Here is a 13,580-nt window from a genome sequence, read left to right as displayed (position 1 = left end):
ATATTTTTGTCACTCTTGTATCGGCTAGTTGCCCTATATAAAACCCTTGTATATTATCGACCTTATCGTGATTTACGACTATCATAGTTTAATATAAACGGTTCAAAATTTAATCCTATGTTATGGGTAGGATATCCAAAAGACGAACCTCGAACTACAAATGGTGTAGAAGCATTTCATAGACATTTTAACCAACAATTTTACACTCCACATCCCCACATACACCAGGTAATAAGCGTAATTCTTAAAATACAAAGCGAAAAAGAATTAAAAATAACATCAATCAACAAAAATATAAATAATTATCGCTATAAGGAGTCAATAGAATCAGTTAAATATCGCATAAACTTATGGACAAAATATACATCTGGCGAAATAGACCAAATTAAATACATTCAAATAATGGGAAACTTTTATTGCAAAAAATAATAGACACGTATATATTATCTTACACGTGTATATACCAATCATATTATATTAAAATTAAAATTAACATGCATTTTTAACTTGAACAAGTATTAGATATTATTTATTACAATTATTAATAAGCAATTAACATACATTTTTAACCACACCTATGAATACATTCATAGACAGTCCTAAGTCTGTTAAGGGGGGAAGGATAACGTATGTTAGTACTTTAATAATAAAGAAATATTAATATGCAAGGTATTAAATTATTAAAGTCTAAAAGGTAACTGTGCGCAAACCATGTGTATGATTACGACTCGACTGTTCCCAAACGAGTGGTAGTTTTGTGCCCAAATAATTTGTCTTTTTGGTATCTGTGCGCAAACCAGCACCGCCCACATTTTTTTAGTGTTTCGTATATTAAAAAGAAAATCGCAGTAACGTAAAATTCTATTCACTCGGTATGATTAAAAGTTTATTTTCAAAGTGGTATTATTCAATGTATAAAATATTACAATCGGTAGACAACGTAATAACATTAGAAACAGAAAATATAAATCGACGAAAACGGAACATCCACATTTGATTATCGGTATCGATCGATATTACGTATTACGTTGTAATTGTATTTAATTGAACCAAAAGTATATAGGTACAATTAACTTACCATTGCCATTAAACCAGAAGCTGATGTAGCCGATTGTAAAAATGAACAAAACGCGATATAATAACAAAAAAAAAAGCTATTACAATTAAATAAAAATCGTTACGATATTGAAATTAATTCGCATCAGTGGCGTGCGAACAAATCTACAATATTAATATTCTATTCCAGTAACATATTGCTGTAGAGTATTTTCATTCGTCCAAAATTATAGTGTGTATATATATAAATATATATATATATATATACACATATACGCATATAGGAATATAAAAAGGAATATATATATATATATATATATATATATATATATATATATATATAGTATAAGAATATAAAACGATATATTATCACAATTGATGGAGTACATAATACCTAACAATTTTCAGCTTTTTCGCCTTGTCACGCCATCAGTGGTCATATAATCCAATTCAATACCCTTGTGGTGAAAATATATAGGTAGGCAAGTTCGATTTATATAATACTCTAAATCGTTGGCCTCGTTCATAATTATTCTAAAAATATAAACGCTTTTGTGTGTTGAAAAAATATGAAGCATTTACCAATGGCGCATGATATCGTGGTGAAAGACCCCCTGAGATTTATACTTACCGATTTTATAGTTTTCGGTTAAATCACATTAAGTTAAACTTAACTTAGTTGTGGTTCATTAGTGCATAGCAGGCGTATAACGTTTTTTTTTTTAAATTTTTCTCGTGTGACAGTTCTGAGTATGCATTTTTCAACACCTGGATTAATTATCACGCGTACACACATTTCTAGTGAAAATTATACAAATTTAATAAAAATACATAACATATAATACATGATCTTTTTATATAATCTTAGTATTACAATCATAAATGGTGAACTATCTAAATTCTTCGGTGTTTACTAGATGGATCTCGAAGACTCTTATTAAGTCTACCATAATTAAGTTCCAGTGTTTTTCAGATAGTACATGGTTTTTCATATAGTAGTTGGGTTCTACGATACTTACTACTCTAGTTGAGTCCATACAAAAAAAAAAATTGTACAGACTTTTTTTACGGATTGTCAGTTACCTACCTATAAATTAAAAGTATGATTTTTTTTTTTTTTAAAGTTTCTAATATATGGTATATTCTAATATATATATATATATAATTATTAATTGAAAATTAGAATACAGGTATATGGTAAATAAATAAATTAAATTAGTAAAAATTTAAATGATAGAGCTTTTACAAACTCAAATCTATTAATTTTTTAACATTATCAAATTAATCAATACTTATAAGTTACATGTTTTACTGTCGTATTTTATTATTTTATTTTATTGCAAACGATATTGAAAATTTCAATATTTAATTATGAAACTTTATTTGTTTATTGAAATAACATATTTTAACCATAAAAAAAAAAACACAATAACTGATCAGAAACTGATCTGAATCACAATCAAAATAATAACTAAAAAATGCTCATAAAAAGTTTTTAAAAAAATAAATTAAATAAATTTAGGTTTTGTGTTCTTTTTTTTATAGTTAAAATATATTGTTTCAATAAACAAATAAACTTCAATGTATTTTAATATCATTTGCAATAAGATAAAATAATTAGGCTGTATCCGAGTTACGATCGGTGGTGATTTTTGAGATAAGTAACATACCTAACAGTTGGGATCACGTCATTTTAAGGGTACATTCGAGTTATGGCCATATCATTTTAAGTGTACGTCTGAGTTTCAGTCATGTCGGTCATATTATAATATTATATAGTTTTAAAATGTTAAATTAAAAAGTAAAAAGTGAAAATAAAGTGTGGTAGAGGACTAATTAAGCTGATATACAACAAGTTTATTAAACATACTATAGTGGCATATCTTATTGTAACATACTTTTGATATTCATAAAAATTAAGCCTTTAAGTTATTATCTAAAATCTTAATTGCAAGATATAACTCCACGCGTAGAATCAATGTTATTCCCAAATCCCAATTGTCGGTTACAAATAGTAATTTTATGGTATCAATATTTAACTGCTAATATCAACTGTAAAGCAGTGGTCCTCAAACTTTTTTTGTCCGCGGAGCCCTTATGTTTTCAAAAAAATGTACGGAGCCCCGAATATCAGGAATTTATATTCAAGACAACAATAATTATTAATATTTCATGTCGAGAAAAACACACAGTTCAAAATTTTATTTTTTTTTAAAGTTCGGATTTTGTCATTTGCTATGAAAACTTTGGTCATTTTAATTTGTATTGATAAATTTACTTCATTTAATTTTATGAAAATACCAGCGAAGTTTTGAAGTCATAATAACCAAATTTTATCAGAAGTCTTAGTTGTAAAAAAAATTGGTGTCACTAAGACGTATAACTGGTTGCGCAATTCAGGTTACCAGTGTTTTTTTCTCAATAACTAAGAAATTTAATAATATTTAAATATTTAAATAATTAATGTATGCCCACGGAGCCCCCTAGACTTCTTCCGTGGAACCCTAGAGTTCCACGGAACACAGTTTGAGAATCGCTGCAGTAGAGGATTGAAATATAGTTACTATTATTTTATCTAAATAAACCCTACATTTTTAACTATTCCTATATAATAAATAAAAGTGTAGACAGTCCTAAGTCTAATAAATAGGAAGGTTAATGTTATAACTTTATGTAAAATTAATAAAAAAATTCTAAATTGAATACATATTAATGTGATAGTAACTAGCATGTAACCTTTTTGTTGTGTGATCGAAACTAGTACGAATTTTTATATTTTGACTGCAACTTGTATACACCAAAATAATTGAATAAACATTTTTATTTTATTTTTTTTAAATTATTATTACTACCCTATATAAACTACTAGGTATCTATACAAATCAAAACATCTGTATCGTCTGCATGTTATAAACAGTTGTTACGGCAACGCTGCATTTAAAATCTCGGGGAATCGTTATGAATGGTTATAAATATCTACACGAATCCGCATATTTTTGCATATCTGTTCACTTTGTCATTCAATTTGTTAAAATTAGTGATAAGATATAATATCGGAATTCATAACTAAATCGAAACATCTGTAGGTTAAATTTTGGAATAAGATTTATTTATGCTCAAATATTGTCCATCCTCTATAAATCCAGAACCGACATAACGCCATTATATCTACACAGTATATAAAATGTGGTGCATATATATAATGTTACGCTGGATTCCTGAAATGTCTGATTTCATGAAATCTATAGAAAAATTAACAAATGCATGAAATCAGCCGATCCTTAGATTAATCAAATTGTTTATTTTTTAACACATAAATATAACTAAATAATTATTTGATGAGCAAAAAATTAATAATTTAATTATTTCGATATCACCTGGCAGTCATAAAATCTCAAATAAAATATTAGCGGAGTGATTCTTCGCCGTTTATGAGCTTACTTATTAACTCGGACAATTTTAAAAGAAAAAAAAATTAATTATTAAAATTCTAAAACGATATAACATTAAATGTGTGGCTTAGTCCATGCATTCGATTGCAAAAGGCCCGAATAATTCAAGAAACCGGCAGTTTCACGAATTCAGCGAACATGATAAATCTTATATATTAAAAAAATGTATGAAAACTAAAGTCTGGCCGTTCTATCCGACCGATTTCCTTCGTTTGTTTTTTTTTGTAAATGAAAGGTATTTAGACACAGATATGTCATCAATCATTGAACTTAACTCAACTCCCATCAATGCGATTCTTACCTGTACATTTTTTGTGGAACACAAAGCACTAAAGCAATTCGAATTCTCACAGCTTCTCTTCTAATGAATGGATCTTGATCGTTTTACTCTCAGAACACTCAGTGGATCATACTCTTCCTTATGAGCCATTAACTGCTTAAAGTCGTTGAGTTTGAGGAAAGTTATGTATGCACAATCAACTTTAATTTCAATTTTTTCCAAATACTGCATTCTCATTGGCTCTTACCCAGTGGTATAACAACAAACAATTCACAAACAATACTAATATTATTACTTATACTAGCTAATATTGTCTGGAAGGAAGCACTGTAAAATGATTTTATGTAATAATTGCACCCTCTCTTACATAGTCTATTGCAGTGGTCCTCAACCTTTTTTTGTTCACGGCACACCATTATACATCACAAGTTTTCGCGGCACACTCATGCACTTGACAACAACAACAATTTTGGCTAAACGCTAAGATATCCAGTTGGGTTAAAACCATACAGTTTACCTACATATGTATCTGCAAAATGAATTGACATTTAACTGTCATAGTTTCATCAGTCGGTATTTTCAAATATCAGACATTTTTCACGGCACACCTAGTCGATCCCGCGGCACAGCAGTGTGCCGCGGCACACTGGTTGAGAACCACTGGTCTATCGTAATATATTTTAATAGACACTCACTGTCATTTCGATACCTATGTCATTCAATTTTCGATATTATACTCATTTATTGATTTGTTAAAATGTGTTTATGTATTAATTCGATTGCACGTATACTCTTTACTATGCATATAAATAAATTATCTATTGTGAATTTTTGCAATGGGTATACTATATATATGTTACCGGCAATATGGATAATTCGGTATTTTGCAAAATGCCTAGACATTATATAAAATGCCAAAAATCACTCGGTAATATACATACATGAGCTTTGCCTAGATATTATGTATAATGCTAATCGTGGAGTAGGCAATATGAAGAAAACAAACAAAATTGGGCATCGCCTATTACCAACGACTTTACTTATCGTTTATCATAAATGTGCGTTCACGATTTAACGCAATAAAGATTAACATTCTTTTACTACTATAATGATATACAATATTGAACGTATTAATAATTTTATTACAATATCGTAATTTTTCTCGTCGATGTTGCAACTATGCATACGATTTATATGAAGTCAAATTTTTATGACAAATTACAAATTTTTTTTTTAAATATTTGGCCACTAATACTAGTTTTTTATCTGATGTACAGTATAATGAGTTGATAAAAATTCAATCCACAAGAATTGGCCAAGAATTTTTAAAATGTGTTTGTAAATCCGTGTCAAAATAAAAAGTGTATTAGCCTTAAAGATAACATTTCGTGCACTTCAAAATGTCACTTTTCTACAACATGTTATAATAAGTAAATAGTAGTTTAAGTAAATTATTTATGTAAAAGTAATAATATAACAATAGATAAAAATTAAATTTTGTCTGTAATACGAGTAATAATGTATAATAATTATAAGAATTTTAATGTAATGCAACATATAATAAAATGTTTGGTACTTTGCCTAAAAAAAAAAATTAGCATTTAAGTAAAGTCGTTGGTAATAGGCAATGGCCAATTTTGTTTTCTTCATATTGCCTACTCCACGATTGGCATTATACATAATGCCTAGGTATTTTATAAAATACCTAAGTTACAAGTAAAATAATATTGAAAATCATAAGTTTTATTTACATTGCCTAAAATGGGTCGGCAATTAGGCAAACGCCAAGGCGTTTTGCAAAACACCCGAATTATCCATATTGCCGGTAACATACATACACCTATTAAATTGATTAGCGGCTAAGCGCCGAACACGATTAATCTGATCCGGCGCTGTTCGCAGGAGTCGATCGATCACATCCACGTGATATCACTGGACCCGCCGGTGCGGTTGGACGAGAAACCGCCGGATTACGCGTCGGTGATGGACGTGCCGCCGCCCAGTTACGACGACGCGATCAAGTTGGACCCGCAGAGGTTGTTGACGACGGCCGCGGCGGAGCGGTGCCACCGGACGGCGGACGCGTGCACCATTACGATGCCGCCGGACGAGTGGGACAAAGCGTCCACGGCGGCGGATCCCGGGCCGGACGCCTCGTCGGCACAACAGCAGCCGACCGCCACGCTGGCCCGGGCCATCCGGAAGAGCATTCGCGACATCCGCAAACAGCTGACCAGCACGGTGACGGACGCGGCGGACGTCGAACAGCAGCAGAGCGGCGGCTCCGGGCAAAACGCCGCGGCCGCTCTCAAGCCGGACGGTCCGGCCGCGGCAAACGTTACGGCCGTCTAGCGCGCGCCTACCGCCCCCGTACGCGCGTTCGCGGTGCTAACGGGTGCGCGTTTTCTTCCACAAGACTGAAACGATAAATGTACGCGTAATACACCGTTGTGTACGCATTTCATTGTAGTTTAGTGTAGGTGATTTTTTTTTTTGATTTTTCCGAAGCCTACGTCATGTACTCCACGTTCGTATACTCCCGCCGACCAACGCCGCACCGTTCTCGGACAACTGAACGCGACCAAAACGTTGTTGTTGTTGTACGAGCGTCACGCACCGACGGTCTAATCGCTATGAATCGAGACGTGTGCGAGGACGATATCGTCGAGATTCCTATTCCGGTCGATAAAACTCACATTTGTCAAAGGAAAAACAAAAACTTATACTCATCTCGCTTAACCAATGATCGTACACACCGTCCGATTCGGTTTTCACGCCGTTCCTATTTGTCTTTTATTTTTACGTCATTTCTCAACAGAGTTACACGTGTTTTCCGTTTTTTAAATAATTGTTTCAATGAATACGTTCCAACACTCAGGTCTCAGAAAAATCGTTGGACAATGTCTTTCGTCGTCGTTGTAATAATTTCATTCAATTGTTAGATGATATTTAGGTCGCTTAACACTAGTTAATACCGAAAACAAACAAATATTTTTCTTTTCTTCTAAATTGTAAATACTTTTGCGAAAAAAAATTTATTTATTTTGTGTACATTAAATAACAATTGAATTAAACATATTGTACACACTACTTAAAAAATAATGGTTTAAAAAAAATTTAGCTGTACAAAAATAATTTATTTCAATTTACTACAGACAATAGAAAAAAACATAAGATATTTATAAAATAAAAAATAAAAATTATTTCATACATATTATACTTTTTCAGTACGATTTAATACTTAAAAATTATACAATGCAACCAAAACAGTTCACATGTGTAATTAAATCTAAAAATCATAATGGATATTTTTTTTTATAAAAAACGCAATGGATATTATACTAAAAATATAAACTTTTTTATTCATATTTTCCCAACCTAATTGTAAGATGACTGAAATACACAATATTAAAATAAATATTATACCTTCATAGAATACACTTATGTGATATAATTTTAAAATTTTAATGTATTAATATTGTGCTCAACAAAAATAAGTTGGGTATATTATTACAATTAAAGAATATTATTTTACTGCAATTGTTTTTTTCTTTTATGTTTAATTATTTTCCAGCTTCAATAATAAATAAATAATTGGTGTCTACACCAAATACACATTTAAACAAACTTTAAATGATGTGGGCAATTCTGGATAAGAATTATGCATTTAACATAATATCATGGTGAATATAATCATTAATGATAAAATCAATCATAATACTATTGTTTAAAACTAATTATATAATATTTACATTGATTTTGTTAAAATGCTAATCACAATTCTCATTAATATAAAATTATCTATAATAGAAATGTTTAGATTACAAATATAGTAAAAAATATTTTTACATATCTTAAAATTAAAAAAAAAAGAATTAATAGGCTAGTATCACTGGAAATAAATTTCCATACAAAAAAATAATTATTTGATTTAACTCTGGTGTAAAAAAATATATATCTAATTTTGACCCTACAATACAGGAAAAGATGATCGAAACAGTTACATAGATAACGAAAAAGAAGCTGAACTGGGAGTTGCCGTTGAAGTTTGACTGTTATCATCTCTATCATCGTTTGAGCTTATATGCTAAAAGGAAAAATTAATATAATTTAGAACATTTTTAAAACATCATTATTAATTATGTAATTTAATTTATAACTAAACGTGAAATACAGAAATATATATCTTACTTCATGAAGTATCATTAAAGCATCTAAGGTATCTGGAAACACTGGTCTTACAGAATTAATTTCCATTGGTGTCAAATGGTTTAAAGAAGCCTGGACACGTCCTTCTTTAATGAATAAATCCACAGAAGATCTTAATTTAGCTATTCTTAAATCCCACAAATCCTATTAATAACATATATTGCAATAATTGTAATTAGTAATGAATAAATAAATATGATTTTATAATTTAATATTTAATTTTAACACATAAAAATGGTTAATGCTAAGAAATTGTCCATTTTAGAAAATAAGCAATTATAACTAGCAAATACATATAAACATGTTTGAATAAAGTTATTAAGTACTTATTACTTCCTTTGATTTTAAGAAAAAATTTGGGATCATTTTTTAAAATTTAATTTAAAGAGCATTAAAGATATTATCGTTAGGTACCTAACGAATACCTAATAATGTTTCATATTAATTTTAAAATACTTATTTTCAACTAAAATTTTTAGACTGGTAAAAAATGTATTAATAAAACATTAAAATTGCAATATCAAAATGTAGACAGTATATTTTAAAGGTACAAATATGATTCATTCAATATGTCCTAATTAGGTTGTTATATCAAGACTTTTAATTTAAACTACAGGATCTGCTTTGATGCTCCAATGTCATCCTACAAAAAGTTATACATTTTATAACAAAGTTTTGGTCTTACTATTCACTACGGTTGTTATTGTAACAGATCGCTGATTAGAAAAGGTCATATATACTCTAATTAATATTAATACAACGATTGAGAGATGTAATTTATTGTTGAACTTAGATAATCAACAACATTGACACATTTCAGTGCTTAAACAAACTAGAGATGAAAGAATACGTAAATAGGTATAAATCAGTCCACGATAAAAACATAGCAGCCACCTGACCACTAGTACATTATAATACGTAAACAGTCCAAGAACATTATAAAAAAAACTCAATTAAAAATGGTGTCTCACTTTGACCGCCGTTTTGATTTCGTTACCCTGCGGGATGTCTTCGCTGGCCACATCTAATAGCATTTGGGTGATTTCCAGGTAATAGTTGGTCGGCAACGGCGTGAAAAACCTAAAAGAAGAGAAATTATAATGCTCCGCGCAGCGTGAAGCGAAAGGTTTGCTGCGCACTGTGTACGTATATGAGTTAACGCACTTGGACGCTTTTTCTTCTTCGATCCTCTCGTTCAGCTTGTCGACGGCCATCCAGTCGGGCGCCAGAATACGGCACGTCTTCTTCTGGCGCAAGTTGATCGCCACCCAGATGGGCACGTTGAGCGGCAGTCCCGCGCGGAACGGGCCGTACGAGCCGCAAATCAGGTGCACATGGCTGGCGTGGTTGAACGTAGGCACGATTTGAATGATCTCGTTCTCGGCCATGAATTCGATCTCGGACGGATGCATTTTGTCCACCGAAAACAACGACACCGCTTTACGTAAATACTGTCCGCGGCGGAGAACGTTGTTTTTGTTCACTGGTCGTCACTGAACAAGTTGTCAGCGAAATCCTTCTTTTTCTTCCGTTGCTATCGGTAAATGGCGGGAAACTAATCGGACAATGGACGTAACCCCGGGTCAGCTGTTTTTTCTCCCGGTCGTTTGGCTCTTCGGCGCGGCGGCCAATGATAATAGTCCTTATCAGTTTTTCATTCTGTCGACGATAAGGCGTACAGCGCCTTCGGTCCGGACACATACTTTTAGTCCGCCCGTCAGTGCCGCGTTTTCGACGTATGTGTGGGTCGAGTCCATCGTAATAACGTAACGTCGACAGCGTTTACTACGACCAACGCAAACGGAAAATGCGAGTCCTTGCGCTGTAAACGAGTCGCAGTCCGTTTCCGCCAACGTGACCGTCACGCACAACGCTCAACCACCGGTGGAACGCGAACGAAGTGAGTACGATGTTATTTTCCCAGAAATAACGTGAATTGTACTACTCCCAGCCACAACTTCCATACCGATCGGGTGATAATGTATTTAGAGTTTGAGATAATATCGTTTTGACAATTTTCAATGTTCGACTTGTGTACCTGTTTTAAACATCTTGTCTATAAACCATAACAAAAACTGTTTGAATTATTTTTAATACAAATCCTACAAATGTTCAACGACATAGCTAGTATTGTTTTGATTAAATTGTGCCAACAATTGTGCCCATAATACACAAACAGTTGTATATATATATTTAATAACCTTCTCTGTTGTAAATTTGTTCACGATTCTAATTAAAAATATCAGCAGTTATTACAAGGTCCATAAGCAATGAGCTTATAAAAATTTTTTTTATGAAAGTTCAATAGGCCTTTGAAAACTGTAATTTTTTAGTAATTATACATTACCCACTTCTAGAATAATGTTATGGTCAATTTACATAGTGGAAAGAACTGGTAGGCTTCATAATTTAATTTAAAATCATTTGCGCTCTGTATTGTGCTGAAACTATTCGATTACATTTTTGAAAACAAATTTTAATTTTCATAATTCTTTTGTTTATATTTTGTTGAGTGTTATTATGTGATAAAATATTTTATTATTCTCTATACATTTTAAAAGGGTGATGAACGTCTATATAAAGTTATATGAAACTAATGTAAAGTTTTTAATTAAACATCAATTAGAATATGGTGACAATTAGTATCATTGGTTTCATAAAATAAACTGTATTATATTTTTGTTTTTGTTGCATCTTAGTTTGATTCTGGGATGTTATAATTTAAAAATACTTGCATTAAAATAATATTCATATGTTGAAGCTTGATATTGTCTTGTTATTTATGAATTTTAGGTTCATTATTTTTATTATTTTGAACTAAAATTATTACGTATATTTTGTAGAAAATATTATTTCAACTTCAAAAAGCATGTTATTAATTATTTTAACTGATGAACTATATCTTTTGGATCCTTTCAATTAATATGACAAAGTATAAATTATAAGTATATCTATATAAATATTATTTTTGTATTGCATGTTCTGGAAAAAAAGTTTTTTACAATTTATTATTCAATTTTGAAAATGTATTAGATGAATCATTTATATTATAATCAACATATTTTGTATTTGTAATTATTTACATAATTTTTATTCTTTATCATGCATTGAAATTTAAATTTTTTTATTATTATGTACCTATGTATAATATGTTGTATCATTGAATAACATCTTTAATATAATTTTGGTTATTTATTTATGAAAATATGAACATTTCACATGCCATATGCTTAACATATGTAAATAATTTAACAATTTTTTTCTTTTTTGCAGTGTACAAAAAATGAATTAGCAGTACAAAATGCATCATCTACTGAAATATATTTTTGTATCTAATCATTGTTGCTGTAAAATGTACTTACCTCAATGCAGAATGTACTTTCCAGCTGTTCTTCCCAATTTCAATAGAACTTTTTTGTCAGTACGCTTATTCAAAAATCACCGAATTATGTCAAATGTTTACTTTGCAGATGACAGATTTTCAAAGCGCCATAATAAATTGAAAGACGCTATTCGAGATAAACATATTATATTACAAAAAACCAAACAAAAATTACAAACCAAAAGTAAATTTATATTAGATGATATCAAGGAGACTAAATCAAAGGTACGGGATACTATAAAAGAGAATGTTTGGACGATCCCAAATATGTTATGTATGACTAGAATAGTTTTATGTCCTTATTTGGGATACCTTATTGTCAATGAAAACTTTGGGTATGCTCTCAGTTTTGTAGCCATAGCAAGTATAACTGATTTAATTGATGGATGGATTGCCAGAAATTTTAAAGGTCAACAATCAAAATTGGGTAGCTTTTTGGACCCAATGGCTGATAAAGTACTCGTGGGTACTATGTTTTTCACATTAACTTATATAGATTTGATTCCAGTATATCTTACTGGGCTGATTATTTTTAGAGATTTAGTTTTAATTGGTGCTGCTTTCCAAATCCATTATATGTCAATACCTAAACCTAGAACACTGAGTAAATTATTTGATGTAACCAATACCAATGTCCAATTAGCACCTATGTTCATAAGTAAGGTTAACACTACAGTTCAGTTAGCAATGGTAGGTGCTACCTTAGCAGCTCCAGTTTTTGATTTTGTTGATCACTCAGCACTTCAAGCATTGTGGTGGCTAACAACTGCTACTACAGTGTCATCTGCAATTAGTTATATTATTCATAGAAAAAAGACTTATAAAATTTTTAAAAAATAATATTTTCGTTTTAAGATCTTAAATAAATGTATTTTTTTCTTTAAATATTACTGTATAAACACCTTGGCTGAGAATAAATATAAGATATCGAATTATTATTATTGTATATATTTATTGTATTAAAAAACTAATAATATATTATGTAGATTCAATAAAATGTATTTATATCATATACCACTGTTTAGATTAGCCAAATCAAGTAAATTTTATCATGTTCAGTCCTTAACTTTAGTTATCTAGCATCCCTAGTGTTATTTGTTCATTGATGATACTTCAAATTTTTATTTAATACTAATAAATAATATTTGTTAAGTTTAACTAGTTAAATTTTAAGTATATGTTCTACCCTTTTTCCTAATTA

General features: G+C 30.5%; 3 protein-coding genes across 4 annotated transcripts in view; 2 read left to right on the top strand and 1 right to left on the bottom strand.

The window, feature by feature from the left end:
- Positions 1-7,832, top strand: part of LOC112693834 — a 31,853-nt gene extending 24,021 nt beyond the window's left edge. For both annotated transcript variants that reach the window (XM_025569078.1, XM_025569079.1), the window contains exon 3: positions 6,691-7,832. In XM_025569078.1, coding sequence (XP_025424863.1) covers positions 6,691-7,140 — 450 coding nt within the window. In that variant the 3' untranslated portion in view covers positions 7,141-7,832. The remainder of the gene's footprint in view (positions 1-6,690) is intronic.
- An 816-nt stretch (positions 7,833-8,648) lies between these two features.
- Positions 8,649-10,514, bottom strand: LOC112693863 (DNA replication complex GINS protein PSF2). The gene is made up of 4 exons (XM_025569109.1): positions 10,162-10,514; positions 9,969-10,077; positions 8,980-9,141; positions 8,649-8,875 (listed from the first exon to the last, which is right to left on the bottom strand). The coding sequence occupies exons 1-4, from the start codon at positions 10,407-10,409 to the stop codon at positions 8,789-8,791; spliced, it is 606 nt and encodes a 201-aa protein (XP_025424894.1). The 5' UTR covers positions 10,410-10,514; the 3' UTR covers positions 8,649-8,788.
- Positions 10,515-10,663: 149 nt separating this feature from the next.
- Positions 10,664-13,328, top strand: LOC112693861 (probable cardiolipin synthase (CMP-forming)). Its single transcript, XM_025569108.1, has 2 exons — positions 10,664-10,897; positions 12,271-13,328. Exon 2 carries the CDS (start codon positions 12,299-12,301, stop codon positions 13,217-13,219), a length of 921 nt encoding a protein of 306 aa, XP_025424893.1. The 5' UTR covers positions 10,664-10,897; positions 12,271-12,298; the 3' UTR covers positions 13,220-13,328.
- The last annotated feature ends 252 nt before the right edge of the window (positions 13,329-13,580 follow it).

Source organism: Sipha flava, unplaced genomic scaffold (genome assembly GCF_003268045.1).
Source record: "Sipha flava isolate LNK unplaced genomic scaffold, YSA_version1 118_pilon_pilon, whole genome shotgun sequence".
In the NCBI taxonomy this organism is placed as follows: Eukaryota; Metazoa; Arthropoda; class Insecta; order Hemiptera; family Aphididae; genus Sipha; species Sipha flava.
Note: the sequence above shows the minus strand (reverse complement) of the source record. Positions and strands in the feature narration are given on the sequence as shown.

Excerpts from the sequence above, each read along its gene's own strand:
- LOC112693863 (XM_025569109.1), bottom strand. The coding sequence starts at position 10,409 with ATGCATCCGTCCGAGATCGAATTCATGGCCGAGAACGAGATCATTCAA. Across the intron at positions 10,078-10,161 it reads GAAGAAGAAAAAGCGTCCAA|GTTTTTCACGCCGTTGCCGA; the intron begins GTGCGTTAACTC and ends CTCTTCTTTTAG. Across the intron at positions 9,142-9,968 it reads AAATCAAAACGGCGGTCAAA|GATTTGTGGGATTTAAGAAT; the intron begins GTGAGACACCAT and ends TGTTATTAATAG.
- LOC112693861 (XM_025569108.1), top strand. The coding sequence starts at position 12,299 with ATGCATCATCTACTGAAATATATTTTTGTATCTAATCATTGTTGCTGT.